Source organism: Hyaena hyaena, unplaced genomic scaffold (assembly GCF_003009895.1).
Source record: "Hyaena hyaena isolate Hyena2069 unplaced genomic scaffold, ASM300989v1 scaffold_708, whole genome shotgun sequence".
Lineage (NCBI taxonomy): Eukaryota > Metazoa > Chordata > Mammalia > Carnivora > Hyaenidae > Hyaena > Hyaena hyaena.
In genome coordinates this window covers 373,672-400,388 of record NW_024081341.1, presented here as the reverse complement: position 1 = coordinate 400,388, position 26,717 = coordinate 373,672, and the positions used below count along the sequence as shown (strand labels likewise).

General features: G+C 48.4%; 1 protein-coding gene across 1 annotated transcript in view; it reads right to left on the bottom strand.

Moving 5' to 3' along the window:
* The window catches only part of LOC120220581 (CXADR like membrane protein), a 108,186-nt gene extending 92,156 nt beyond the window's left edge, over positions 1-16,030 (bottom strand). The window contains 1 exon segment of the mRNA XM_039217700.1: positions 15,658-16,030. Coding sequence (XP_039073631.1) covers positions 15,658-15,688 — 31 coding nt within the window. The 5' untranslated portion in view covers positions 15,689-16,030.
* Between the last annotated feature and the right edge of the window lie 10,687 nt (positions 16,031-26,717).

Below are 26,717 nucleotides of genomic sequence, written 5' to 3'. Positions count from 1 at the left end.
AGGATTTTGTCTGTGCAGCTTATTGGCTATGCATCTTGGGTCGAGTCGCTTAAACACCTCCCTCCAAGCCTCAGTTTCTATATTTGTAAAGTGGGGACAGAGACTACACACTTCAAGGTGTGGATATTGGGTACACGCACAGGAAATGATCTAGCACAGCACCCATCATAAAGTGGAAGGTCCTTTGGGCACCCGGGTGACTCAGTGGGGTAAGCATCCGACTTTTGGTTTTGGCTCAGGTCATGATCTCATGGTTTGTGATTTCAAGCTTTGTGTCACAGAGCCTGCCTGGGATCCTCTCTTTCTCCCTCTCTCTCTCTGCCTCTCCCCCACCTCTCAAAATAAATAAATAGACATTTTATAAAACGTGGAGGGTCCTTTACTACAAGGCAATTGTGGCAATTAATCTTTGTAGTCTTGGTTGGCGGGCGGTTTCCAGGAAGGGTGACTCCGGTTCAGAATGTCTTTCCCAGTGTTAAGAGGTGTCTCAGAGTGGAGGTATTTGTAAGGACTGAGCTTCCTGTTTGCTCCAATGAAGGACAGAGGATCATCTTTACAATCTCTAATTCAGGTGGCTACATTCCTGCAAATAGTCTTTAAAGATCTGTACATGCTTCCAAATCTCTGGGGTTGCGAGCTGTTTGAAGAGCCTGGAGCTAGAAGTGGGGACACTGGGCTGGAGTCCCCACTCTGCTACTAACTATCCATATGACCTAAGGAAATGTACCTAACATCCGTAAACCTTAGTTTCTCTCCCTCCATCGCTCCCTTCCTTCCTGAGTGGTATTTCCCATGGACCAGCAGCACCCACTGGGAACTTGGAAACAGAATCTGAGCCCCATGCCCCACCCCCATATCTACTAAATCAGAGTTACACCTTAAATCCTGAGAAACACTGGCTTAGAGGAATTGAATAGTACTTGAGTTTATGGCTTTAGCTCTGCAGTCAAACTGCCTGGGTCCAACTCCTAACTTCATGCCCTACTAGCTCTGTAGCCTTCAGCAAGGGCTCAGCTCTCTAGTGGTCCATGTTCTCCTCTGTAAAATGGGATCCTGGTGGTACCTATTGCCATGAAGATGAAATGAAAGAATGCATATGATGATCTTTGCATATAATAAGGCCCCATAAATGACTTTTGTCAACCATAGACTTTCTCTGTGGCGATGCATGTCATGCAGGAAAGAGCACATGTGTTTTATTCATCACATCTTTCCTGACCATCTAGCTCTGTGCTAGGCATGGTTCTTAGCACTGAGGACAGAGGTCAATGATACAGGCAAAGTCCAGACTCTCCTAGAAATGAACAATAGACAAGTGCATGCATGGAGGGAAAACAAATACTTCAGATTGTGATAAATGTTAGGGAGAAAATATAACAGGGCAATGGGAGAGTGAGGAGGCAGAACTCTGCTTAGACCAGGGAGGGTGGGCGGGACTCAGGAAAGGTCTCTCTCAGGCAATATTTGCACTGAAAGCTGGAAGGCAAGGAGCCAGCTTTGCAAAAATCAGGGGGAAAGAGCATTCCTGGGGGAGGGAAACACAATGCAAAGACCTGGAGCCTGGAGGGACTTTGGCCTCTAGGAGACAGAAGCCCGGGCAGGATCATACAGTGTGGGGTCCATTCTAATGCAAGGGAAAGCAGTGGGGGCCCAGCTGGAGCAGCAGCAGGGAGCCTGGGGGTTCAGGGCTGAGGGGCAGGTGAGAACAACCATAATCACCTAGGGCTACAGCCTCCCACAAAGGAATACCACAAAGCCCTCCATCTGCAGAGCCAGAAGTATCTAGAAATTCTCCATTAAAATCTCCCCGCTTGCAGGGTAAAAACTGAGGCTCAAGAGTGAGTTGCTCAAGGTCACATTTTAACACCACCTGAGGAAGGCCCCCAAAGTGGCCTGTAAACTATGAATGAGTGTTATTTCCAGAGTCAGAAGGAACGACTAGTTCATGCTGTCTCGTGCCCTTTCCCCCTCTCTTTCTCTGCTCCAGGCTCTGCCTCTCTGGCCTCCGGCCCCTCCATGGCCCCACATGAAATGCCTTCAAGTCACCCTATATACACCTCACATTGCACACATTCTTGCTCCACTGCTGGCTGAAGGAAGCCCTCACACCTTAATGACTACCCTTTCTCAAAACTCCTAGCCACTTCCTGTCCATACCAAACACCTTTGGCATTTTATTACATTCTGTCCAACCTCTTTCACCATTTCCTTCACCTCGGCCGGTCTGGGCCCCCCACGAGACTTCGATGAGTAGGGTCTTGGGTGACGTACGGGTCTGTCTCCACCCACGGAACCAAGCACACAAGGTTGCTTCACAATGGAAATCTGTTATCTTCTTTTATCTTGTTTTTAATCTTTTAAAAAAATTTAAATGTTTTTTTTATTTTTGAGAGACAGAGCCAGAGAGCGAGTGGGAGAGGTGCAGAGAGAGAGGGAGACACAGAATCCGAAGCAGGCTCCAGGCTCTGAGCTGTCAGCACGGAGCCCGGTGGGGGGCTTGAACTCATGGACTGTGAGATCATGACCTGAACCGAAGACGGCCGCTCAACCAACTGAGCCACCCAGGTGCCCCTGTATCTTCTTTTAAAGTCCACCCCCACCCCAGCCCTTTGAGGTCCCAGGGAAGACAACAAGCACAGAAGACACTGTGACAAAACCAACCAACCTAGGTCACAGCTCTCCCTGTATTACAAGAGAAGTGACGGGTTGATTTCTTGGTGTCAGGGTGGGATGAATATCACAGCAGAAATCGGCTTTGTCTGAAACCGCTCTCGCTGAACGGATGAACACATTCATCTCCAGGCCTGCCTGTCACCCCGTCCCTGGGGCGGCCCTTATTTCAGAGTCCCTACTGGGCGTGTGACGTGGAAGAGAGAGAAAGTTGACAAATGTGGGTTATGCTTCTTTTAGTCTGAGGCCGCTCTGCCAGCCCAGAAATACGAATGTCTTTTCCTACCTTGCCTGGTGCCTGGGATTTTAATGTCTGACAGGTTTGGGAGCCGGAAGGTTAGGAGAAGATAACACGCTGCCAGCATCAGGGAAAGGACTTGAACCAAGGCTTTGACCTAGGTTTACTTTGAGAAAAGCCATGGTCTAGAGAAGCTGTTGAGACCTGGGTGGGGGGCTGACAATCTTCTGGAATACAGGTTCAATCACTTCTTGCTTGCAAAGCTGGGTTCAGCTCTTATGACAAAGAGTCAGGCACCAAACAGGGAAACACGTGGGTTCAGAATACTGCTATTACAGCCTCATTATTCCTTCAGTAAATAAGTACTGAGTGTCTGCTCCTTGCCACACATAGCTCTCTTATATGTTGTCTGTACCCCTGTGTTTTTATTTTCACATGTCTGAGTCCCCGGCTCCAGGGGACTTAGCCCTCTGCTGCCATTGCATGAATTCTGGTTAATTTGCTGCTTACTACCCACAGTGCTGGCCTCTCCTGAGTCAAAGGGAGGGTGAATCCCAGAAACTTCAGAGCCTTTATAAGAACATCATTTCACAGAAAAGCTGGACGGTGAATCATGTCATGCCCCTACAGCATCAAGACACTCTTTGACCTTCCATGCCCTCCAATTGGGTCACATATGGGACCCCTGACACCTTTCTTCCTCAGCCTATAAGCCTAAGCCTTGTGTGTCTAATGCATAGCAGCTGAGGTCATGGCCACGCTTTCCCAGGTCAGATAATTCAGGTGTGAATCTGCCATTTCCCCAACTCCCATCAAAGGTGCCTTAGATCCTGCTCTCTGTAGCTTCTTGGATGCATCTCATGTTCGGTGAGGATCTTGCACAGATCTTGCAGAGTCTGGTTTGGTGGGGTCCGAACTAACCAGCTCCCTGTGATACTGCTGCGGCTGCTATGAGGACCCGCATGCTGAGCAGCAAGATGGATGACCAGTAGAATGGTTTTCTTGGGATGGTTGTGGTTTCAGCATTGAAAATCCCGTGTTCCACATCCTGAGAAACCCCTCAGTCCTGGACAGATCAGCAGGGCCCATCACTGTATGTGTGAAATATCAAACCTTCCTGGAGTAGAGAGCACCTACATCGGGCGAGGATCTTTCATTCAGTGCACACTCAGCGAGCGGCCGTGACTGCAGAGGACAGGGCAGGGCAGGGAAGAGATCAGCTCAGTGCCCCTCCTGTTACCCGCTACGGGGGCCACAGCGCATGTAGAGACGTGGCACAAGCAATGGTCCGGGGGCCAGGGGAACTGGCTTCTCGTTCTGGTTCTGCTCCTAACTGGGGAAAATTTCTTAACCTCTCTGATCCACTTCTATAAAATGGAGGCTGACAATCAGGGCCTCACAATGCCGTCGTGGAGAGCTAACACATGTGTAAAGACACTCAGCCCGGAAAGAAGGTAAGATAAAATTTAAAAATCTCTTTAAGATCCCATCCGTGTTTTCGGTGTTTGTTGGCTGACTAGCATTTCCTCTGCTTGCCCTGCCTCGGTGATCACTCGTTAGTGCTGTGCAGGGTAAATCGGCCAGGGCAGAGGAGAAAGGGAAGAAGAGGATGATTTTTAACTCTGTGTGCCCAAGGAGGGGCCATTCGCCCCCAGGGGGCCCAAAGAGGACCAGGGAATGAGTCGGTCAGCATGGCTGGTTGGCCTTCTCCACTAATGAGGCTGAAAGTTCAGATTACGCTAGAAGGGAAAGACTCGTGTTTCCCAAATTATTACAATACATGGAAAATAAGTCACCAAAGTGTGAATGGGCTGAACAACTGACTACAGGCTCCCCACCACCAGGTAGAAAGCAGAAGGTTTTCGGGGTGTCTGGCCACTTCCCGGCTACGGACCTGCTCACCGCACAGCCCAGACCATTGCCTTACAATGAGAGGGTGTAGATCCTGTTCCAGGAGTAGCTAAGTGTGTGGCCTCCTGAGGATATGACTTTGAGGCATGATGGACAGACTGTGCTACCTGCAAATCTTTCCACCGTCTTCTGTTTTGTGCCTCAGGTTACTATTTCCTCCTTGGGGTCTTTTTGATGATCAAGAATACTCATTAAAGATACTCTAGGAAGGGACACTTGGGTAGCTCAGTCGATTAAGCATCTTACTCCTGATTTTTTGGCTCAGTTCATGATTTTGCAGTTCATGAGTTCGAGCCTCACATCGGGCTCTGCTGCTGACAGCATAGAGCCAGCTTGGGATTCCCTGTCTCCCTCTCTCTCTCTCTTTGCCCCTCTCCTGGTCATCCTCTCCCTGACCCCTCTCTCTCAAAATAAATAAATAAACTTAAAAAAAGATACTCTAGGAAGAGATCACATTTTTATTTTTATAAACTTGTACTTTATATTGATCAACTTTTTCATAAGTTTATTTGTTTGTTTCACTTGTTCATTCATTTTCCAGGTATCTAGTGAGTGCCAGCCACTGGACCTGGTATTACAGACGGTAGAGTACTGTCTCCTGCTCGCAATCAGCAGCAGCGACAGAGAAGCCCCGACTACTGTATGATGTGATGTAGCCATCCCAGCGATAGGAACAAGGTGTCATGGGAGACAGATGGGCCTCACCCTCTGTCTGGAAGAGTCAGGGATGCCTTTGAGGATGTGATGATGGTCTAGAAGCGTAGGTGGGTGCTGATCAGGGGGAAGTGGTCACGAGGCAGCCAGGCCAAGAGGAATGTGTGGCCAGTAGGAGAGTCCGGGGCACCACCACCATTAGCTTAGGGTCCACTGGGAGCAGAACCTTACGGATGGGTTCTGTGCAGACGTGTGGGTGTGAATCTGAAGATGTGGGACCGAGGACAGAAAGGAAAAGAGGTGCACATGAAAGATGAGCTTTACAGAGGTCATATTTGTGTTCTCCTTCTATTGTTTTTGACCCTGTCTCTGTCTCTATGTGTGTGTCTGTATCTCTCTCTGTTTCTATCTTCTTTCTGTATTTGTCTCTCTGCCTCTGGATCTCTGTTTCCCTCTGTGTGTCTCTGTCTCTCTGTCTTCTTTCTGTCTCTCTGCCTGTGTGTCTCTATTTCTCTCTGTCTCTCTGTCCATCTCTCTCTGTTTCTCTGTCTTCCTTTGTTTTCTTTTGTTGTTGTTGTTGTTTATTTTGAGAGAGTGCGTGCATGCTTAAGTGAGCAAGAGAGTGACAGGCACAGGGAGAGAGAGAATCCCAAGCAGGCTCTGTGCTGTCAGCACCAAGCCCGACGTGGGGCTCCATCTCGTGGTTCACGAGATGATGACCTAAGCCGAAATCAAGAGTTGGAGGCTTAACCGACTAAGCCACCCAGGCTCCCCTGTTTTCTTTTTGTCTCTCTCTCTCTCTCTGCATCTCTGCCTCTGTGTCTGTTTCCATCTCTCTCTCTGTCTCATCTGTGTGTTTCTGTGTGTGTGTGTGTGTCTGTGCGTCTCTCTCATTCGGGGCCAGGTCTGAGAGCAGGACATACTGGGCCCAAAGAGGGAGTGAAAGAGCAAGAAGGTCAGACTAACGTGGCAGGCATGGAAGAGGCTGGGTTCCTCAGGGCTAGGGAAGCAGCAGGGCTCCAGGAACAGGGAGGGAGAGGCAGTGGAGTGGAGAGGGTGGCTGTGGAGAGGTGGCCCCATTTCTGCCTCTTCTGCGTTGAGGGTGGAGAGCGTAAGGCAGGAGCCTGCTGTACTTGGCCATTGGCCGCAGCAGCCTGGGGGCTGGAACTCCACCAGAGGGAAGCAGATGGAGAGCGGCCTCGGCTGGAGACCCAGACCCCACCTGCCTGGCCTAAGAATGCGTTCCGAATGCATTCTAGGTCTGCAGAAATCTGGGACACGCAGCTTAGCCCCATGTAGTGGAGAGGGATGTCACACTCTCTGCTGTTCAGGTCAGTGGAAAAAACAGACATTTTCCTTCTCACCTTGAGGTTTTCCTGTCCTCCCAAATTTAAAAAGGAAATGTAACTAGACACATCTTGAATGTGGGTGTTGGGCGTGCTGCAGTCTAATTTTGGTCAGGACAAGAGACAGCCTGGAAAGTGGAGAGCGAAGGGCTGACGCCTCCTTCAGAGGCCACATCCTCAAAGGCCAGGCACACCTTGGCCCCTGACAGCCTCCCGTCTGGGCATCACTACGTGGATGTTATCCACCCACCTTCTCATTCCCATCCTCCCTGGATCAGTGCTGAAGCAGGAGGCAAACCCAGCTCCAATCCGTATGACAGAACCCCTGACCTCTGAAGTCGCACTTTGCTGACCTATAAAATGGGATAACAGGGGCACGTGGGTGGCTCAGTCGGTTAAGAGCCTGTCTCTTGACTTCAGCTCAGGTCATGATCTCATGGTTCCTGAGTTCGAGCCCTGTGTTGGGGTCTGCGCTGGCAGTGTGGAGTCTCCTTCGGATTCTCTCTCTCTCCCTCCTCTGCCCCTCCCTTGCTCACACTCTCTCTCTCTCAAAATAAAAAATAAAAATAATAAAATGGGGATGATAGTATCTGCCTCACAGGTTGTTAATGAGGATCTAAGAAACTGTATGAAAGTCCCTAGCACAATGCCTTGTACGTAGTTGATGCTCAATAAAACACTTGACACCAGAAGCAGAAAAGGAGGCACACAGTACTTGCCTGGCTGGGGCAGCACAGGTTGGCACAGGCGTGCGGGAGCACGTAGCCGAGAGGGCAGAGCCTGGGGAAAGAGGGGCTTCACACCGACAGGGAGAGAGAGAATCCCAAGCAATCTGTCTCAGCAACCCGCAGACAGGATGCCAGGCGGGGTAAGGAAGGGCACCTCTTGCCCAGGGCTAAGTGACACATACGTTCCTCTCCCAGAGCAGCTGAGCACAGTTAGCTGGGGCACAGGTGGTGTGTCTGTGCACCTGTTGGGGTTCTAGAGCAGGGCGACATTCCCCGAAGGACATCTGGGAACTGGCCTGGTGTCAACTGACTTCACGTGTATCATCCAAATCCCCATGGGCTGACCCTCTTCCAGCAAGGACAGTCACAGTCATAACCACAGCCATTGGATTACTTTGTACCAACTAGGGCGCTGAGATTCTTTATATGCGTGACCTCAGGTAACAGTCACTACAAACCTATAATGTTGTTATTAGGTGCAGTGGGTGGGGGGAAGGGAAGGGCAGGAAAGTGAAGGTCACGTGACTGTGAGGTGGCAGAGCAGGGCTTCAAAGCTGGAGCCTGAGGAGCCCAGGGCCCCGGCTCTTCCTGAAGTCACTGCACTGCTGGTCCACACGGACGCTTTCGATGCTTCCCCTGCTCTTCCCTTGAAGAGTGATTGGGAATAATTGGAACTGTCACTGGAAGTAATGAGAAGTGACAGACGCTGGGTTACAGGCTTATTGCTCCAAGTCTGAATGATCCCGACAAACCCCAGCCTAAATTTAAACAATGAAGTCACAAAGCAATTTCCCCCCTCTGAGACTTGATTTCCCTGCCTTTCCAACAAGAAGAGTAAGATGATGACAGGGGCCGAGCCTCTGCTCAGGACAATGGATTTCTTCTGGAACAAAAAGTCCTTCTTGGTTTGATCCTATGTGCTTTCCATGTGGACAAATGCCAAGTACAGCCTTGGGTGAACAGACCACCGTTCCTAATTATGAGATCCACATTCATTGATATATTTCTCTTTTTCTTTTTTTTTTAACACCCCCCCAAGGGAGGAGGAACTAGAGGTAGCTACAGTTCTGGCAGGCTGTGATGAAGGATGAGACCATAATTTTCAATAGGCAAGGACATCGGGAGGTTCAATTCCTCCAGGAAGCACCTGGCTGAATGCCAAGGACACACACCACTTAAATATCCTTTCTGATGATGATGGGGGTGATCCATCAACCCGGGAGCTGTTTATTTAGTACCAACCTCATGATGTGCTAGTGCTGTGAGGGATACAAGAATGGCAGGCCCAGTCCCCGAAGACCTACATGAGAAGAAATACCCTATTTCCACAAGACAGCTCATAATTAAGTTCCTTTCCTCCTTGGGACTCTTAGAAATCTTGGTACTTTCCTTGATGAGAACGCTTCCATATATCTGCAACTCCTTGTTTATGCATATGTTGCCCCCACTGGGCTGAGCTCTTAGATGGTAGACACTGTGCCTTTCAGGTTTCCGGGGTCTGAGAACCTGCTACGGGCCCGTGAATTGACAAACAAGGCACCTCCCTTGCTGTCTCCACTATCCCCCGCTGACTGGGGAGCCATTCTGAAGACGGTTGCCCATTTTCTCTTCCCTGCTCCCCTGGGGGTGCAAGGGAAACTGCTTTCTCCCCTGACTTCTACTGAAACAAAGCAGCTTTCAGGCTTATCACAACCAGACCCTGGCTGATGCTAGACACACATGATCCAACGGACTGTCACTAACAAAATAAAGGTGGTCGGATTTCAGCCTTCCTTCCCATTTTGATCTATAGGGTGCCAAAGGAAATAAGCTTTTGTTTTTCCAGAATCCAGATACTTAGTAAGTTCAGATAACCAGATTTATTATTATTATTTTTTGGTACAGTCTGCACTCGTTTTTGGAAGGGGAGGCAAAGAAGTCAAAACTGCTGAAAACAGGAATTTAACTAGAAAAGCAACCTAGAGGGCAAGTCATAGGCAATCATACACCTTTACCACCTTCACCACCCACAGCCACAGGACTCTGTGCTAATGAGGGTAGTTCACGAATTGGACTCCAAAGCAGGTCTCTTGAGTACTAACTACCTTGATACTAACTTGAATAACCTTGCATAACTAACTACAAGTCTTCTGATTAATTAGAAGCACTAGGAATACATGTAAGATATACGCAGGAATTCTAAGTCATAAGCAATAGTCATGAAGCCAAACAAGCCAGATGAAAGTGTGAATGGGGTGGGGGCAGGGCGTAGGTGATAAATGTTCTAACTATATCTTCCACCATGGGATTTATCCTCTGGCATCCTGTAAATGAAGCCTCTGCTTCTTGGTAATACATTTTTGATTTTAGAGTATTTATGTCCTTCCTGGTAAATGAAAAGCAAATGGTCTTTGGAATCTAAAGTCCTGGGTTGATAGAGTGGCTACTTGAGAAACTTACTAGATTTCTCTAAGCCTCCATTTATTTGTTAAATGGCATAATAATGACATTTACCCTCAAAGAGTGATTTAGGGATGAGGTAAAGTATGTTAATATACTTGGTAAATTGCTCAACCTTGTACAATTTCTAGACGTGAATTCTACTGTCATAATAATCCTACCCATATAACCCTCTCTTAGTCAAATACAATATTAGGTTATACAAATAACCTAATAATGCACAATTCATGTCTCAAACAAGGGCAAAACCATGCAAGGAACCCATGAAGCCACATAACAGATCACGTTATTATATGTGAATTATACCTTAATTTTAAAAATTGAGGGAAATGCTTAATGCTTGCAAATTAACACAACAGACCCTCTATACAGAAGTTTACTCTGGTGTCCATGCTTGGGGCTGTGTTGTAGGTAACTTTGCTTAGGATGAGGTCGCTGAAGTGAGTATTTCAGTTACTAAACTTCTGGGGCATGGTCTCTGACCACCCATCCTGACCTTGAATGATGCTCCCTCCCTCATTCACAGTGCCACAGTGCAGTTCCATGGTGAAGTCTCTACTGCTCTCTTCCAATTAGGCAGAATGTCCTTCCAGGTTTATAATCACATGCGACTAATTGCCATTAGTGGACAGTGCCTGAAAAAATCAGATATGCATGCCAACACCCCTGTGTTCCTAAACACAAGGATATTTAGACCAGCCAGCAAAGTCTCAGAATTTAAAAAAAAAAAAAAATCAGAATGTTAGTGGTGTACGGAAACCTAAGAGATAACCTTAGTCTAATAATCTCATTTCACAGAAGAGACTGAGAGTCAAAGTGGTAGAACTCACCCAGAATAACCTAGCAAAATTATGACGGAGCCAAAGCTACTGGTTTTCCAATCTATTTCTTGTAGACACACACACACACACACACACACACACACACACACAGCCTTTGGGACTATGGATATAATTCTCTTTTTCTGAACACACCAGACATTCTACAAGGTACTGTAGAAGTTTCCAGGATTTCCACTTATGATGGCTAAATTGGAATGTTATGACATCTGCCCTATTTTTCAGGCAATTTCTCAACACAAAAACCAATGCCAATTAATCAGCATGTAGCACATTTAACTGAAGAGCAGTTGTGATCTTGAAGCTTAACTATATGAGCTGAAAAGGAAGGAGAGACCTTTTCTATTTCAAGAATGTGAGACAAAACAGATTGTGGAATCAGGGTTCCCGTTTTGGCCTTTCTATGAAGCTAGCTGTTTAACTTTAGCCAAGTCTCTCTGAACTTTGGTTCCTTCTTCACCATAAGAAAAGAAGTTGCTTTAGATCAAGGATTTACTCAGGTCCCAGGAAGGGCATTAGGACGTCCAAGAATCTCTAGAATTTAGAGGCTAAATTCAACATTTATATGGCTTTTTCTAAGTTTCATGGGTTTCATCAGATTCTCAGTGGGGTCTGCAATTCCACATTCTAAGGACCTTTGATTTTTAGATAGTTGCTTAGCTTTTCCCCAGTTCTGACAGTCCTTGACTCTACCTTTGCAGAATCCCTGTCTAGTTCATTGCCATTTACATTCATGAAATATACTCATGTGTACACTGTCCAGCTGGATACAAGACAAAATAGGATGAGACAAGATACGAGCCCACTGGGAATGTATTATTATGGCCATCAATTAATGTGGGAGGGCATGGAATCCTTCTGAGACTCATCATTAAACTACAGACCAATGGACTGCACATTCAAGCCTTCCTCAGACTCATTTTTTGGGATGCAAAGTTCATTCCTTCCATACCCTAGCAGAAATTTCAATGAAGAAGTCTACTGTTAATCTGGTACTAATGTACTTGCTATAAACAAAGATATTTTCTGGTCCCTGTCCATATAATGTTCTGTGTATAATTTTTTTAAGGTGTACAGGTCCCATTTGCATTAATGGACAAGAAAACACAAAGGCAAGCTGAGTTAACATAGGGCTCTTCATAATTGTGTCATTCCACAGTCAGAGCAATAATCCTCCAATCTTTCACCTCTCTTGACCTTAAATGTTCCCAAATTCCAATTATCTTAATAAACAGTCCACAGCCTTTAGTCTATCCAAGGTATTGAAAATGGTACATAGATAAAGGAGACATGGCATCTGTCTGCCAGGGTAGGGGGAGAGTAAGAGGGCATCTTTGGTGGAGGAGTTATCAGAGACCAAAAACATAGAAACAGAAAGAAGCATTGGGCATGTGTAGGGCACTGGAAATAATCCAGATTCCCTGCAGAGTTGTCTGGGGTGGGAGGAGAGGAGTTGTGAATGACACTATGGAAAATCTTTGAATGAGAATTGTGTTGATACTCAGTGTTATAAGCAATGGAGATTTCCAAAGGTTTATGGAGGAAGAGAGTGAAATCACAGAAATATAGAAATTTTGAATTAAAGATTGCTTTACCCCTGTTTTAGGGACAAGAGAGGCAAAACAAGAACCCAGAGAGCTTGCCAGATTCCTGAGTCCAAATTCTTTGTATTATACCAGCTGCCTCAAAAGGTCGCTCTGGGAGCAGTGTGTAGGGTGGAGAAGAGGGAGTTTAGGCAGGATCCAATATGGCAGCTATTACAGGAGTCCAAGTGAGAATTTAAAGTGAAATAAAGAGAACCTGAGCATCATGGGAGGGGGGATTGTCAGAGGAGGGGCTGGGACTAGGGGATCCCATGAAATGTCCCTTTTCTCTCCTCCAAGGAGCTCAGAGCATTACTTGTTCATTCACATCAGAGGGGTGTGCCATTTGATTTCATTCACTGGCAGGTCGGGAGCCAACAGGTCCATCCTTGTTCAGCTTCTGAACTCTTAGCCCTCCTGACTCCCCTCCAGTACTGTGCATTCTCTAGAGAAAAGAGGCCAGCAGTGATCATAAGCAGCCCTGGAACTGTTCCTTTAAGGGACCAGTAGATGATTTTAGGATTCAGGCAACTCTGAGGCTTTTCTTTCCGGCTTTGCTATAGAATGGCTTTGCTATAGAGTGCCGGGCTCAAAACCACTTAGCAAATCCGGTTCACCCAGCCCACAGGAGTGCTCCCCTAGGGGTTTCTGACCCATGCAGGAATGTCAGGCATAGAGGGGTCCCTTCCAGTGTTTCTCCCTTCAGAGACCGGTCTCTGGATCACCAGCATCACTTCAGGTCTCTTGCTTTGTCCCCTGTCCAGACCCTTCAGCTCATCAGTTCTGTGACTTCTTACTTTAACCAGGATTTCCGGAGCCTGAGTACATCTGACCAAGAACACAGGTGTGACAAAAGCTGAATAGTAAATGTGAACGGCAAACATCCAGTTCTGCAGAATGCTAAGTCTATAGCCTATGTTTTTTCATTCTACACTGGCCTTTCATTTGCACTAAGTTTTTAAGGACAGAACCAACAAAGGCATCACGAGAGGCGGATTCTATGATAAAGAGAGAATCAACCCCCACAGATTATTCTCTTGCCAGAGGAATGGCCACACATAACAGGCATGCAGTGAAGAGGGGACAGTGAATCAATGACATCTTTCGATGCTTGTCTTATCAGTTCATCTTTCTCATGAATGAAGAGGATGACCATCATAGAGGCCAGTCAGTTGGCCTCACTTTCCACCATAAACAGTGCCCAAACAGTGCTGGTACAGAGCAGGAGTTCAGATATGCTTAGCTTAGTTTTCTCTCCCTTCCCCAGACCCCTCCTTTAGGGCAGATTCACTCTGACATCTCACACTTCATGAAGAGGACTAAACCAGATTTTGCTACAAACAACATCTTCATGTCCTCTGTGACAGAAGGGCCGTATTCACAGCGGCTGGGCAAGCCATCTCTTGAGGCAAACAACCTACATTCAAGTCCCATCTCACTCACGGTGAGCTTACTGCCTGAGGCAACTTCTCTGACCTCTTTACCCCTTTATTTCTTCGTCTGTATAAACTGCGGATAATAACAGTGGGGAGCCAATAGGATTGGCGTGAAGGGTAAATGAGTTAACAAGATGGTGCGGCTCAAGTACTCAGGGTAAGTACTTAAAGAACTCCAGCTGTTTTTAATAAGGGGGCCTCCAAAATTTGGGTCTACTGAACATCTGGTGGCTCACAGCTTGGGGCCAGGGGCCAGTAAAGGTGACAAAGGTGCCATCCAGATACGCCAATTCTGCATTGGAGCAGTATTGCAATTGCAATACTTGGCCAATATCTGAAGGTGCTGACAACACAATGGCTCCCCACCGGCGCTACTTGAGCAATAGTTTAGGCCAATCCACCTTCTTTATTCCTCTAACCTGGGTGATTACTGGCCTAAGGCTAGCTTCCAAAGGCATGCACGTGGTGGCCTCCTCCTCCTCCTCCTTGGTTTGTAAGTTTAAACACAAAAGAGGGACAGAGAACTCTAGTCATGTGGGTCAGGTGGCTTTTAGTGTTTCCACACTTTGGTGGGGGGGGGCGGGGGCGGCTCTAGACGGTCAGGCCCTGTCACACTCCAGGTGTTTCCAGGCTGTCGGAGCTACATGGGGGATTTAAGAACCATCTAATTTGCTTGTGTTGGAGCTAAGGAACCCGAAGCCCTGGGTAGTGAGTAAAGCCGTTGGAGATCACCCAGCTAGTCAGCTCAGAATCAGGACCCGTTCTGTCGCAGGCGGGGTGGGGTGGGGGTGTCTCGGGCGGTGCTGGCTCTAGCAAACCCAGCTGGATCTCAGTGTTGCCCTGAACCCTGGCCCACTTTTCCGACCCGTCCTCAGGGAGCCCCCACCTTCCCTGGTGCACAGTGCGGCTTTTCTTCAGCTCAGCTCTCCTGCCCGCCCCTGGCGCCTCACAACCTCCTGGTCCTCCTGTGGGCTCTTTCCCAACACACATCCTTGATGCCAGCTGCCCTGGCCGGTCCTGCAAACCTGACTGCTTCCAGCCCAAGTGCGGCTGCGCCTTAGGGCCTGTGAGGTTCCAGGAGGCCAGTCCCGCCCGGGTGATATCCAGATGGACACCGGGAAAGCTCCTCTTTCGCCCCAGAACCTGTTCCTCTCTGTTCTTCTCTTCCACTCCATTTGTCTCTGCCTTCCTGACTCTCTGCTGCTCAGTCTCCCTCAGTCTTCCTCCTCCGCTTCCTATTCCCGTTCCCCTCTTTCTCTCTCGCCCCCAGCCCGTCCTCACTGTCCCGTTCCTGGTCCTGCCTGCGCTCTGCCCCTTTCCTTCTCCTCCTTTCGTTCGTCTTCCCGCCCCCGGTCTCTTCCTCCATTCCCTTCCTCTCACCCTTACACACATCTGTTTCTAATCTGAGCCCTCGAGGCGCCCGTTTGAAACAAAAAAGCTCCCCCCACCCTCAGGAACCTGGCACAAAAATTCCCGAATAAACCTTCCTCCCTCCTCCGATCCTCCCGTTTCCCCAGATACTCCTGAAACTGAATACCAGCCCTCCCCCCACCCTCCTCAAACCCTCCGCCTCAGACGGTTCACGGCCAAAGTCCCCCGGGAGACGCCCCCCGCCCCCCCACCCCCACGCCCCCACCCCGGCCCGGAGCCCGCCCCCGGGCCCAGATGTGCGAGAAGCTCGCGATGGCCGACCGCGCGGGCCTCCGCGGCCAGATGTGCGCCTCGGGCGCGGCGAGCGGGGATCCGGCGCCCGCGCCTCCCGGGGGCCGCGGGGACCGCCGCGCGGAGCCGCCCCGCGCTCGCTAGCACTCACCTAGCCAGAGGAGGAGGGGGAGGAGGCTCATCCCGACGCCCCGGGCGCGGGCGCTCCCCCGCTCAGCCGCTGCTGGGCTTCGGGCCGTCCGGGCGCAGCCGACGGACCTTGGGCGAGGCGGGCGCGGCGCCTCGGGGTGCGCGCGGGGCGGCCGCAGCCATGTGCCGGCGCGGGAGCTGTCCCCGCGCCCGGTCCCCGCGCCCCCCGCCGCCCCCCACCCCGGCGCCGAGGGGCAGCTCGCGCCCGGACGGGAGCGGGGGACCAGGGTCGGGGAGGACAGGGCCAGGCGGGAAGACGCTAACCGCTTCCCGAACACTTTTCCCTGTTAGGAAAGAAAAAGAAGTGAAGAAAGAGCGAGAGGGGGAAGAAGAAGAAGAAAAAAAAAAGAGTGAGCTGGAACCACATGGTCGCCTCCCACCGGCAGCCCCTCCCTCGCCCCCCCCCCACCCCCTGCGCCCGCCCTCGCAGCGCCTGGCCAGCCGCCGGGCCGGGAGGGCAGGGGGCCGGGCCGCACCGACCCGCGGGGGACCGGGCTGAGGCCTGGCCGGGCTTCTCGGGCTCCGTTCTCACTTTGTGCCTCTCTCCACTTCTCTCTTGCATCTCGTTTTCTCGCCCCCACTCACCCTCTCTGCTTCCACCTCGCTCCCTCATCTGCCCTCCCTCCCGCCACCATCTCCTCTCTCTGTCTCTCTCTGTGTCTCCCCCCGTCCCCCCCATTTCTCTCCCATTTACATTCTTCTGGCTGCTCCCCTCTCACCTCCTCCCTCCTCTCCCTTCTTCCCTAGCTCCTTCTCTCCTCTGCTCGACTCTCCCTGCCTGGTTGTGTCATAGGAAACCACAGGCTGGCTGTAAGGAGGGTTAGGCGTGGAAGGGACGAGGCGGTCCAGCAGCCCTCGCTTGTGGCTCTGGGGCCCCCCTGCCTGCTTGGGAACCCCGGCCACCCTTTGCCTGGCCCTCCCTCCGCCTTCTGCATTCGTGCTCTCTCCTCTCTCCTCTCTCTCTCTCTCTCTCTCTCTCTCTCTCTCTCTCTCTCTGCTGTTAGTATTTACAGCAGCCCATCCTCAGATCCAGATCCCTGCGGAGCTGAGCTGGCCTTCAACCCCGGGGAGTGGGCCGTCCAGAACTCCGTGGAACCGACCCACTAGGAAGCACTACACGTGGCTCTGGCCCAAATACGCATCACTCGATTTCAGAAAGAAAAGGCAGCAGGCATGGAATTCCTTTCTCTCCAGGGTCACCCTCCTGGGCCCCAGGGACCCGGCCTGCCCTCCAGTGGCAGCCTTGGTGGGGGCTGGCCTGAGGGAGGGAGGAGGTCTTCTGTGCACTCCAGGGCGAGGCTCCCAGGGGTCTGCCCTCGAGGACCCTGCAAATAGCTCCAAGGCTGGAGGACACTAGAGAAGGAAAGGGCACTAGTGACCACACTCAGGTCTCCACACCCAGTCCTGGGCTCTGAGAAACCATTGACCTGCACTCTCTGGTCCCTGGACTCTGGATGTCCCTGGAGCAGTGACTTCTCTTTCAACCACATTGAGGCATAAGGACCGGCTCACCTTAAGCCTCCCCGGTGTCTGTAATTGAGAGCTGGGGCCTCGCTCTGAGAAGCTGGGGATGCTGCAAAAGAGATGAGATCCTCCAGGCCGAATAGGCCTCCTGATCACACACTAGCCCCATTTTTCCAGTCCCCTCTCTGCGAGTCTTAGATCCCAGGATCTGAATAGTACTCTCTAGTCTTCCTGGTCCTCAGGAAAACCAACCCATTTCATAGGTGGAGGAAAACAGAGGCTTGGAGAGGTATGGGACTCTCATCAGGTTGCTCAGAAGGGATGGCAAAAGCAGGGGCTCTTGTGGTGGCTTTGAGACCAGGTGTAAGTTGCTTTAGAATTCCAACATTTATTCATTTCATCCCTGCTTCTTCCATAACTATTTATTATGCATCTATTCTGCACCAGGTGCTTTTTTTAAGATGACACAAAGCGAATAGAACTTGGTTATTGACATTTTCTTCAATATTTGGAACTAATATGTCAGGGCACCAACTACAGACCAGGAATTATGTTAATTATTTAACATTTGTCTCTGTATTTAATTTTTTTGGATTTTTTTTATTTTTGACAGAGCTCAAATGGAGAAAGGACAGAGAGAGAAGGAGACACAGAATCTAAAGCAGGCTCTGGGCTCCGAGCTGTCAGCACAGACCCTGACACAGGGCTTGAACCCACAAACCACGAGACCATGACCTGAGCCAAAGTCAAACACTCAACTGACTGAGCCACCCAGGCACCCCTTCTTTTAATTCTTGTAGCAATGCTAGGGGATAGGCATTAAAAAAATGTTTATTTTTGAGAGAGAGAGCAAGTCTGAGTGGGGAAGAGGGAGAGAGAGAGAGAGAGAGAGAGAGAGAATCCCAAGCAGGTTCCACACCATCAGTGCAGAGCTCCAGAGGGACTTGATCTCACGAATGAGATTATGACCTGAGAGGAAGTGAAGAGTTGGACACTTAACCAACTGAGCCACCTAGGTGCCAGGAATAGGCATTTTAAATTCCATTTTAATGATGAGGAAACCATAAACTAGCGAGATTAATATCATGCCTCAAAACACAAAACATTAAAACCCCTCTCTTCTATTGACATTCTAGTTTAATATTCTAAAATATTGTTATGTTATATTATAAAAGATTTAAAAGCTCTCTGACTCTGAGTATTTTTACTTTCCATTTTATACTTCTTCAGTAGGAGAAATCGAAATATTCACAACTATAATTCATACGTGAATGTGTCGAAAAAGGTTTATTCTTAAAGGCTAACAAAGGTGGGAGGGAAGGTGAAGCGTCCTTATTTCTGCTTTAAAATTTTAGTATTTTGAATAATTTCAGACTTACAGAAAAATTGCAAAAATGGTACAAAGAATTCTTGGGTCCCCTTCACCCAGATTCCTCCTTTTATTTCTTTCTAAGGGAAAGAAATTTTTGCAACAGTTTTAAAGCCCCATCTCTAATCCCCCCACCACGGTGGCCTTTCTCCTGAACTTTGTGACACCATTTTTTTGCTTAAGGGCTGGTGTGCACAGGAGAACAGATGTGGGTGGGTGTAAGCATGCGTGTCTTTAAACCTGCATTGCTCAAGCAGAAAGGTAACAAGACTTCACTCCAAGACATTAGTCATCAGCATAGGAAATGGGTTGCCTCAGCTGAGATTAGGTCATAAACACTCAGTTTTCCCAGGTCCAAAGTCTTACAACCAGTAGATATTTGTCATATGTTCCTTGGAAAGAGGCTTTGTGCCCCGAAGATAACTGTCCCTTTATCTGAAGACTTTTGTCTCCTATCCGCATCTGTGGGGCAGAAGTGGACAGTGCCTTGGGCTGGTTCCTAACTCAGCAGCCCATCACCTACCTATGCTCTGTCCCACACTGACCCAGCTGGGTGCCATGGGAATCGAAAGATGTATGTGGCAATCCTTACCCTAAATGGACCTCTCCGTCCAGTGGGAAAGGAAAAGTCAACATGTGAACTGTTTCAACAACAATACGAGAAAGTTATGTCGTTAAGTGCCTGAATAAATGATCCTGTCAGGAAGAAACACTGGGCGTTCCAAGAAAGGAGGGAGCACTTGTAGGCTGGGTGGTGGCAAAGTTTTCTTGGGTGAATAACACTCGAGTCAAGCCTTGGAGGATGAAGAGAAGAGAATTTCGTTACAACACCTGAGGAGGACCACTAGGGTGCATTTCTAGACAATGGTGTAGACGTATAGTTTGGTGTTTTCAGGGGGCATTGAATGAAATGAAATAAATGAAATGAGAACCTGGTGGACAGGCAAAATCTCTTAGAATGGAAAGCCTGAAGCCAAAATGGTGGAGACCTGAATGTGAGGTGAAAGATTCTGGAAACTATTCTGCAGCTTCTCCAGACTCATTGCAAAAAAATTTAGCAGAGGGGACCTTGATGAGAACCATGTTTTAGGAAATAGAAATTGGCAGCTTTTGCTCAGAGGTGATCCCAATGGTGGGCCAAGGTTGGAGGTGTTTCACACCCCTTTCATATCCATAGGGCTCCCTCTCCCCATGCTTTATGATGACAGTTAACATTTTATCAGTATTTTCTCTCTCTCTCCCTCTTTTTTAATGTTCAGTTATTTATTTTGAGAGAGAGGGGGAGGGAGTGGGGAAGGGTCAGAGAGAGGGAGAGACACTCCCAATCCACGCTGTCAGCATAGACTAAATCCACGAATCCAAGAAACGTGAGATCATGACCTGAGCTGGATAGAAGAGTTGGACGCTTAACCAACTGAGCCACCCAGGCGCCCCTCTCAGTATTTTCTAAAGTGATAAGTACACACGCAGCTTCAAGACAAGTCCTTATCCTCCTCACTCAATGAGCACCACCCTACATTTCTTTTGTACAGAAATATTATTTTATTTTTTTAAGGTTATTTACTTATTTTGAGAGAGAGAGAGAGAGAGAGAGAGAATGCATGTGAGAGGGGCAGAGAAAGAGAGAGAGAGAGAATCCCAAGCAGGCTCCGAGTTATCAGTGCCTGACACCAGGCTCAAACGCAGGAACCAAACCATGGGATCATGGCTTGGGGCTGAAATAAAGAGTTGGAGGCTTAATGGACCGAGCCACCCAGGTGCTCCTGTACAGGAATTTTAGAACCACCACATGAAACATTTACACAGGTCATGTGCCTGAAACATTTACACAGGTCATCACCAATGGTCATTGTGGGTAGGAGGGGAGAGGTTGGAAGATGAAAGAAACACCAAAAATAAGTATAAGTGATCTCATATATTGTTATATATGGTAAGATTAATAGCATTTATTTATTGACCTCCTAGTAAATTCCAGGGCTTAGAAACATCATCAATAACCCCCACAATACGATATTACAATGAGGAAATTAAGGTTCAGAGAGATTAAATCAGTTGCTTATTGTTCCATGTAAGCGACTGAGGCAGGACGTAAAGTCAGAAGAGTGAAAGCCCTTATACCTCACTGTCTTTTGATGATACCACTAACACATGAAGGAAGTCAAGTAAGTTAACTTGTCAGGAAAGGAAAGATACATTTGAGACATGGTAACTTTAAGTGGATGGCAAACCATCATTTATCTATCCATCCATCCATCCACCTACCCATTCACCCATCCATCTATCCATCTACCCATCTATCCATCCATCTATCCATTCATCCACTGTCCATCTATCCATCCATTTTTTCTATTTTTTCTTTCAATCAGTAATTCAGTAAATTATTGAGTACCTACTATGTGCTAAGCACTGGGAAATCCATGGTGAACAAAGAAAAGGTTGCCCTTGCCCTCCTCCAGATGTTTATGGTGAGTTAAGGAGGATGGATAATAAGCAGTCAGGGTATGGGGCGCCTGGGTGGCTCAGTCAGTTAAGCATCTGACTTCGGCTCAGGTCATGATCTCACGTTTCTTGGGTTCAAGCCCCGCATCAGGCTCTGTGCTGGCAGCTAGCTCAGAGCCTGGAGCCTGTTTCAGATTCTGTGTCTGCCTCTCTCTCTGACCCTCCCCTGCTCACACTGTCTCACTCTCTCAGTAATAAATAAAACATTAAAAAATTAAAAAAAAAAAGTCAGGGTGTGCGGTGAGAAGTAATGTTAACTGGAGAGTGTAGAGCACCATGGGGCTGATAGCAGGACCCTGCACCTAGTGAAGGAGATGCCCAGGAAGACACCGCCCCCCTTCCCCAGGTGTAAAGCCCTGTAAACAGGATGAAGGGAACACAGTGAGGAAGAGGGAGATCTGTGCCACCGTCTCCTCTCACCAGACACCTGGGAACCAGGGACCACATCTTTTCATCCATTCGAGCTCCAGTATCCACCTGTGCCCAGTTCTCCTGGATGAAGATACAGGCTCATGGCATCCTTAGGAGGAGGCCACTGTGGATAATTACTGAACTCTGGGCTCATAGGCAGAACGTTTGGGTTCTTAGAGGCTTTGAGTGGGTCCTCTGACTTCATTGAGCCTTCCTTTCCTCTTTCCCCCAACACTTTCTGAGGAACAAAGGAGATTATGAAGAAAGTGCCTACCGCAGTGTAACCCACAGGAGACTCAGTAAATATCTGTTCCAACAAAATAAGTTGAGTTCATAGGATTCCATTCCCCACAGTAAAAAGGAGGCAACTTCTGTCTCATTTCCTTTTTCTACCAAAACAAGATTATCGTTAAATGTTCTTTCCCATCTTGCAAGGATGCTTCTTGACCTGGCTTTTCAGTGTGCTGGTTCTTTTTCTGTCTGAACAGAACGAGGCTGCAGCTGGCTTGTGGGGTCTTGACTGGAGGCTGTGTCCAGGGATCCCTGTGAGCTAATGGGGGCCAAGGAATAAGGAGTTCTTCCAAAGGTAGAGAAGGCAGCTCCTCTTCACCCAGAGGGCCCGGGAGTAGGGGAGAGGTGCTAATTGTCAGGCCCTGCTCTGTCCCATACCATGAGAGGACAGTCCCCAATGTTGATCCATGTGGCCGGCTGAAAAGGCAGGATGCACAGGCCTGTCCCTCAACCCCACTGGGGTTTGGAGGGGGTCAGTGGGAGAATTGAGAGCCCAGATGAAACTCAGGGGTGTATGTAGCTGCTGAACCTAAGGGTGTACAGTCAGAGTCTTAGCTCTACTGCCCCCTTCTTCCCAGAGATCAGCTAGATCTGGGGTTCTCTGGCACTTCCCTACACCCTACTTTCAATTCCTGCTAAACTTCATGCCCTCAGAGAGGCAGTTTAGACATTGGAGGAAGACAGGCTGATTTCTTTTTTAAGATTTTATTTTTAGGGGTGCCTGGGTGGCTCAGTCGGTTAAGCATCTGACTCTTGGTTTTGGCTCAGGTCATGATCTCACAGTTTGTGGGTTTGAACCCACATTGGGCTCTGTGCTGACAGTGCAGAGCCTGCTTGGGATTCTCTCTCTCTCCCTCTCTCTCTCCCTCTCTCTCTGCCCCGCCTACACTTGTGCTGTCTTTGTCTCTCTCAAAGTAAATGAATAAACTTAAGTTTTTAAAAAAAGACTTTGTTTTTAAGTAATCTCTCCACCCAACATGGGGCTCGAACTTAGAACCCTGAGATCAAGAGTCACGTTCTACCAACTAAGCTAGCCAGGAGCCAAAGACAGGCTGGATTGGAATTCTCACTAGTCTCCTTACTGTGCCCAACCTGGGCAAGTTTCTTAACCTCTCTCAGCCTCCCCTATTTCAGCTGTAAGAGGTCTCTTGGGGTTGACCAGAAGGTTACGGAGGCTGCATGAGGAACGCACCTAGCACAGGGTACCTGGTACCCAGCAAGAGTTAGCTCCCTTCTCTGTTCTCCCATAATTAATGCAACAGTATGTGCTCTGACGCCAGCCTACCTGGTAACTGGATCTTTGCGTACTCCTCTTATCCTTCAGAGACTGAGAAGACAGCAGCTCCTCTTTGAAGGGTGAAGTCTTGTAGCTTCTAAGAAACACACAGCAAAAGGAGAAGTAAACATATCAGTAGCTTTCTCCCTTCCTCACCTCATGCCCCATCTCTGAGTTGAGAGCAACATCAGAAGGTTTTCTCTGGTTAATGATACCCAGAATTAGAGCCACCTGCGTGGCTCAGCTGGTTGAGTGTCTGACTCTTGATTTCTGCTCAGGTCATGATCTCACAGTTCGTGGGATCAAGCCGCGCATGGGGCTTTGCACTGTCAGCGTGGAGCCTGCTTGGGATTTGAGAGTCTCTCTCTACCCTTTCCCTGTTCGTGCTCTCTCTCTCTCTCTCTCTCTCAAAATAAATAAATAAAAACTTAAAATTTTTTAAATGTTTATTTCAGACAGAGAGACAGAGCATGAGCAGAGGAGGGGCAGAGAGAGAGGGAGACACAGAATCTGAAGTAGGCTCTAGGCTCTGAGCTGTCAGCACAGAGCCTGATGTGGGGCTCGAACTCATGGATGGTGAGATCATGACTTGAGCAAAGTTAGACGCTTAACCAATTGAGCCAACCAGGTGCTCCAATACATAAAAACTTTACAAAATAATACTCAGAATTACCCACAAGATCAACTGCCCTAAGGAAACCAAATGACAGAGGAGTAAAACTAAGCACTAAATTTCAGATTGTTGAATCTAAAGGATTATTAGAGGCATCTCATCAAACTTGCTTATTTTACGAAAAGGACACAAACTCAGAGACGAATAGCACCAGCACAGCTAGCTGGTGGCATGGCAGTTACAAGAGCCCTAGTCTGATTCCTAGTCTACCGGCTCATGCAGGCCTGCTGTGGTCCCATGGGTGACCAGACCTAGTGTCTGGCTTCATCCTGCAGCCCAACAGAGACCCGGGTGATTTTTCTGAGACCACTCCAGCATGTTTCCCTCTGTGACATGTAAACACATCACAGAGAATGCCAACTACCGAACCAGAAGACAGAAATAATTCATATCTTTCTAGCTGGGCAATGGTGACTTGCTGTCCCCAGCTAGCACAGGCTCTCATGTACTTTTCATTCATTCTGGCCTGAAAGCCTGCATTAGTTACCCCTCTGTGCAGCTGCCATCTCCGCTATCAAGCTGGATGGGCCCTTCAAGTTCCTTTCGGTTGAACTTCCTCATTTTGCAGACTTAGCCCCAGAAGAGGGAGATGTGCTCGCTCAGGGTCACAACTCAAGTTAGAGGCAGAGCCAAATTTGAGGCCAGTTGCCTAGCGACCAACCCCCTTCTCTTTCCAGCAGAGTGCATACAGCAGATTAGCATACAGCCTCTTCCTAAAAGGTCGGGAATGAGAACAGAAAAATCCATGGTGGCATAAACAGGTGTGACAGTGCCCAAGGAAGGGCTAGGACACTTTTCTTTCTTTCACTAGAAATGGATGAGGCTGTCAAAACCACGGCATAAAACTAAGGACAATATATGCAAGGCCTGAATATGCCACTGGGGTACCATGGGGAACTCATAGTTCTGTGGGCTGAGATACTGAGAGCGGTCAGCAGCTGCTTGCAGCTGCTCCGTGACAAGACTCATGTCCACGGTGGCCAGGGTGGGGAGGCAGGAGGGGAGGAGAAGCATTTCCCACCTTCCCTGCTACCTACCATGCACGACACCCACTTGGGTCGTTGTCTTGCAGCCTCTTGCATTGTCTGGCATCTCTGTTGATGATACTATTCCCAGGAGCAAGGGTGAGGAAGAGGAGATCTGTGGTCTGAAACCGCAGTCTGAGAGGCAGTGGAGGGTAGTGGACAGAGCCTGGGGTGTGACATCAGGAGACTGGGATTGTATACTACTTGGCACCACCACTCACTGCATTACCTTGAGCAAATTATTTAACCTCAGTTTTTTGTCTGAAGAAAATCGGGATGCTGAGGGCTTTGTAAACTCTGCTGTGCTTTAAGGATGTGAGGTGAGGATTGCTAAGAGTGTAAATTGTGGGAAATGGAATGACCTGAGTTGAGTTGGCCGTTCTTCTCTGGGCCCCCTTCTCAGCTGGAGCAAAAAATCGATCGGTACAGGGATGTTTAGTGTGTACCCACGATAGACACAGAAGAAACAGAACCCCAGGCTCAGGACTCGGGATTGCTTTTCCCCTGAGCATGTGCCGAGCACAAAGACAAGTTTAGGCAGGTCTGGTTCCTCGATCATCCAGCTGCATCCTCAATGCAACTCTACCATAGAGGTGAAAAAACCGAAACCCTTCCGTGAGCCTCCCTTGCTCCAGGGAAGATCATTGGCCAGAGCCAATGAGTCGGGAGTAAGAGACGTCTGAGAAGGAGTTTTTGGTAAGCATTTGCTTTATACTATGTGCAAGACAGAATGGATTTTGCCTGTAAAGAACATCCAGTTTTAAGGGGGAGCATATAGTGTGTGTGTGTGTGTATGTGTGTGTAAGTAATCTCTACACCCAACATGGGGCTCGAACTTACAACCCAGAGATCAGGAGTGGCATGCTCTACTGACTGAGCCAGCCAGGTGCCCCTAATGTGTTCTTAAATAACCACAAACCTAAGATAAGCCTTTGGCCTAGGACAGGCATAGTAAAGTACTGTAGAATTAAAAGGAGGACACTATTATTTTGTCCTGTGTATCCATCAGGGACAGCTTCAGGGAGGCGGTGACATTTGAGGTGGGTAGAACTTGAACAAGCAAGGTTAGGAGAATCAGACGTGTTTCCTGGTGCCAGACTCATGAACCCCAAACGCCCCCGCTATTCTGAGCCACATTATAGGGAATCTAACATTTCTTGCCAGGTGGAAAAATTACAAGCCCGGACACAATCAGATATTACATCTTGTACTCACAGAGCACTTTCTTAAAAGTCCTTTAAAGATACAATCTAACTAATCCCTCTGTAGCGGGCAGGGGTGGATAAAGAATAAAGAAGGAAGCTCACAGACATGAAGGGAGGTCTCAAGATTCTAGAGCTATTTGGAAGAAGAGCCTGCTGATCCCCTTAGCCATATTGTCCTTCATGGAACCCTCCACCTTCATCTTTATCCATGTAGACACACACCCTCCCCTGCGTGTGCACTCACACACTCACACGCACCCTCTAGTTATGGGGCCTGGGGGAACTTGATCCAACATGCATCATCTAATGAATTCCCATGCATAGTGACAGTACATGAAATTCCTATAAGGAAGCTTTGTGCTTGGGGTTCGTTCATTATCTCTAAGAGCAAGTCATGGATGTGCCCAAGTCATTCGAATGCTTTCCCTGGTGACCAGTGAATGCTTTTGTGAGATTTCCTGGCTGGGCTTAGGGCTGGCATGTCAAACAGATGCTAACCTGGTTTCCCTAGAACCCTTCTTTAGCCCCTCCGAAAACACTAACCTGAACAACCACATGTCTAAAAATCTCCATCTACACATTCAGTAGGATGGCTCATGTTAAACAAACAAACAAAACCCAGAAAGTAATAAGTGATGATGGAAATGTGGAGAGATTAAGACCCTTGTGGTAGAAAGGTAGAAACAACCCAGACACTCACTGACCGATGAGTATAGAAACAAAATGTGGCGTATACATACAATGGAATATTATTCAGCCTTTAAAAGGAAGGGAACTCTGTCCCATGCTACAACATGAATGAACCTTTA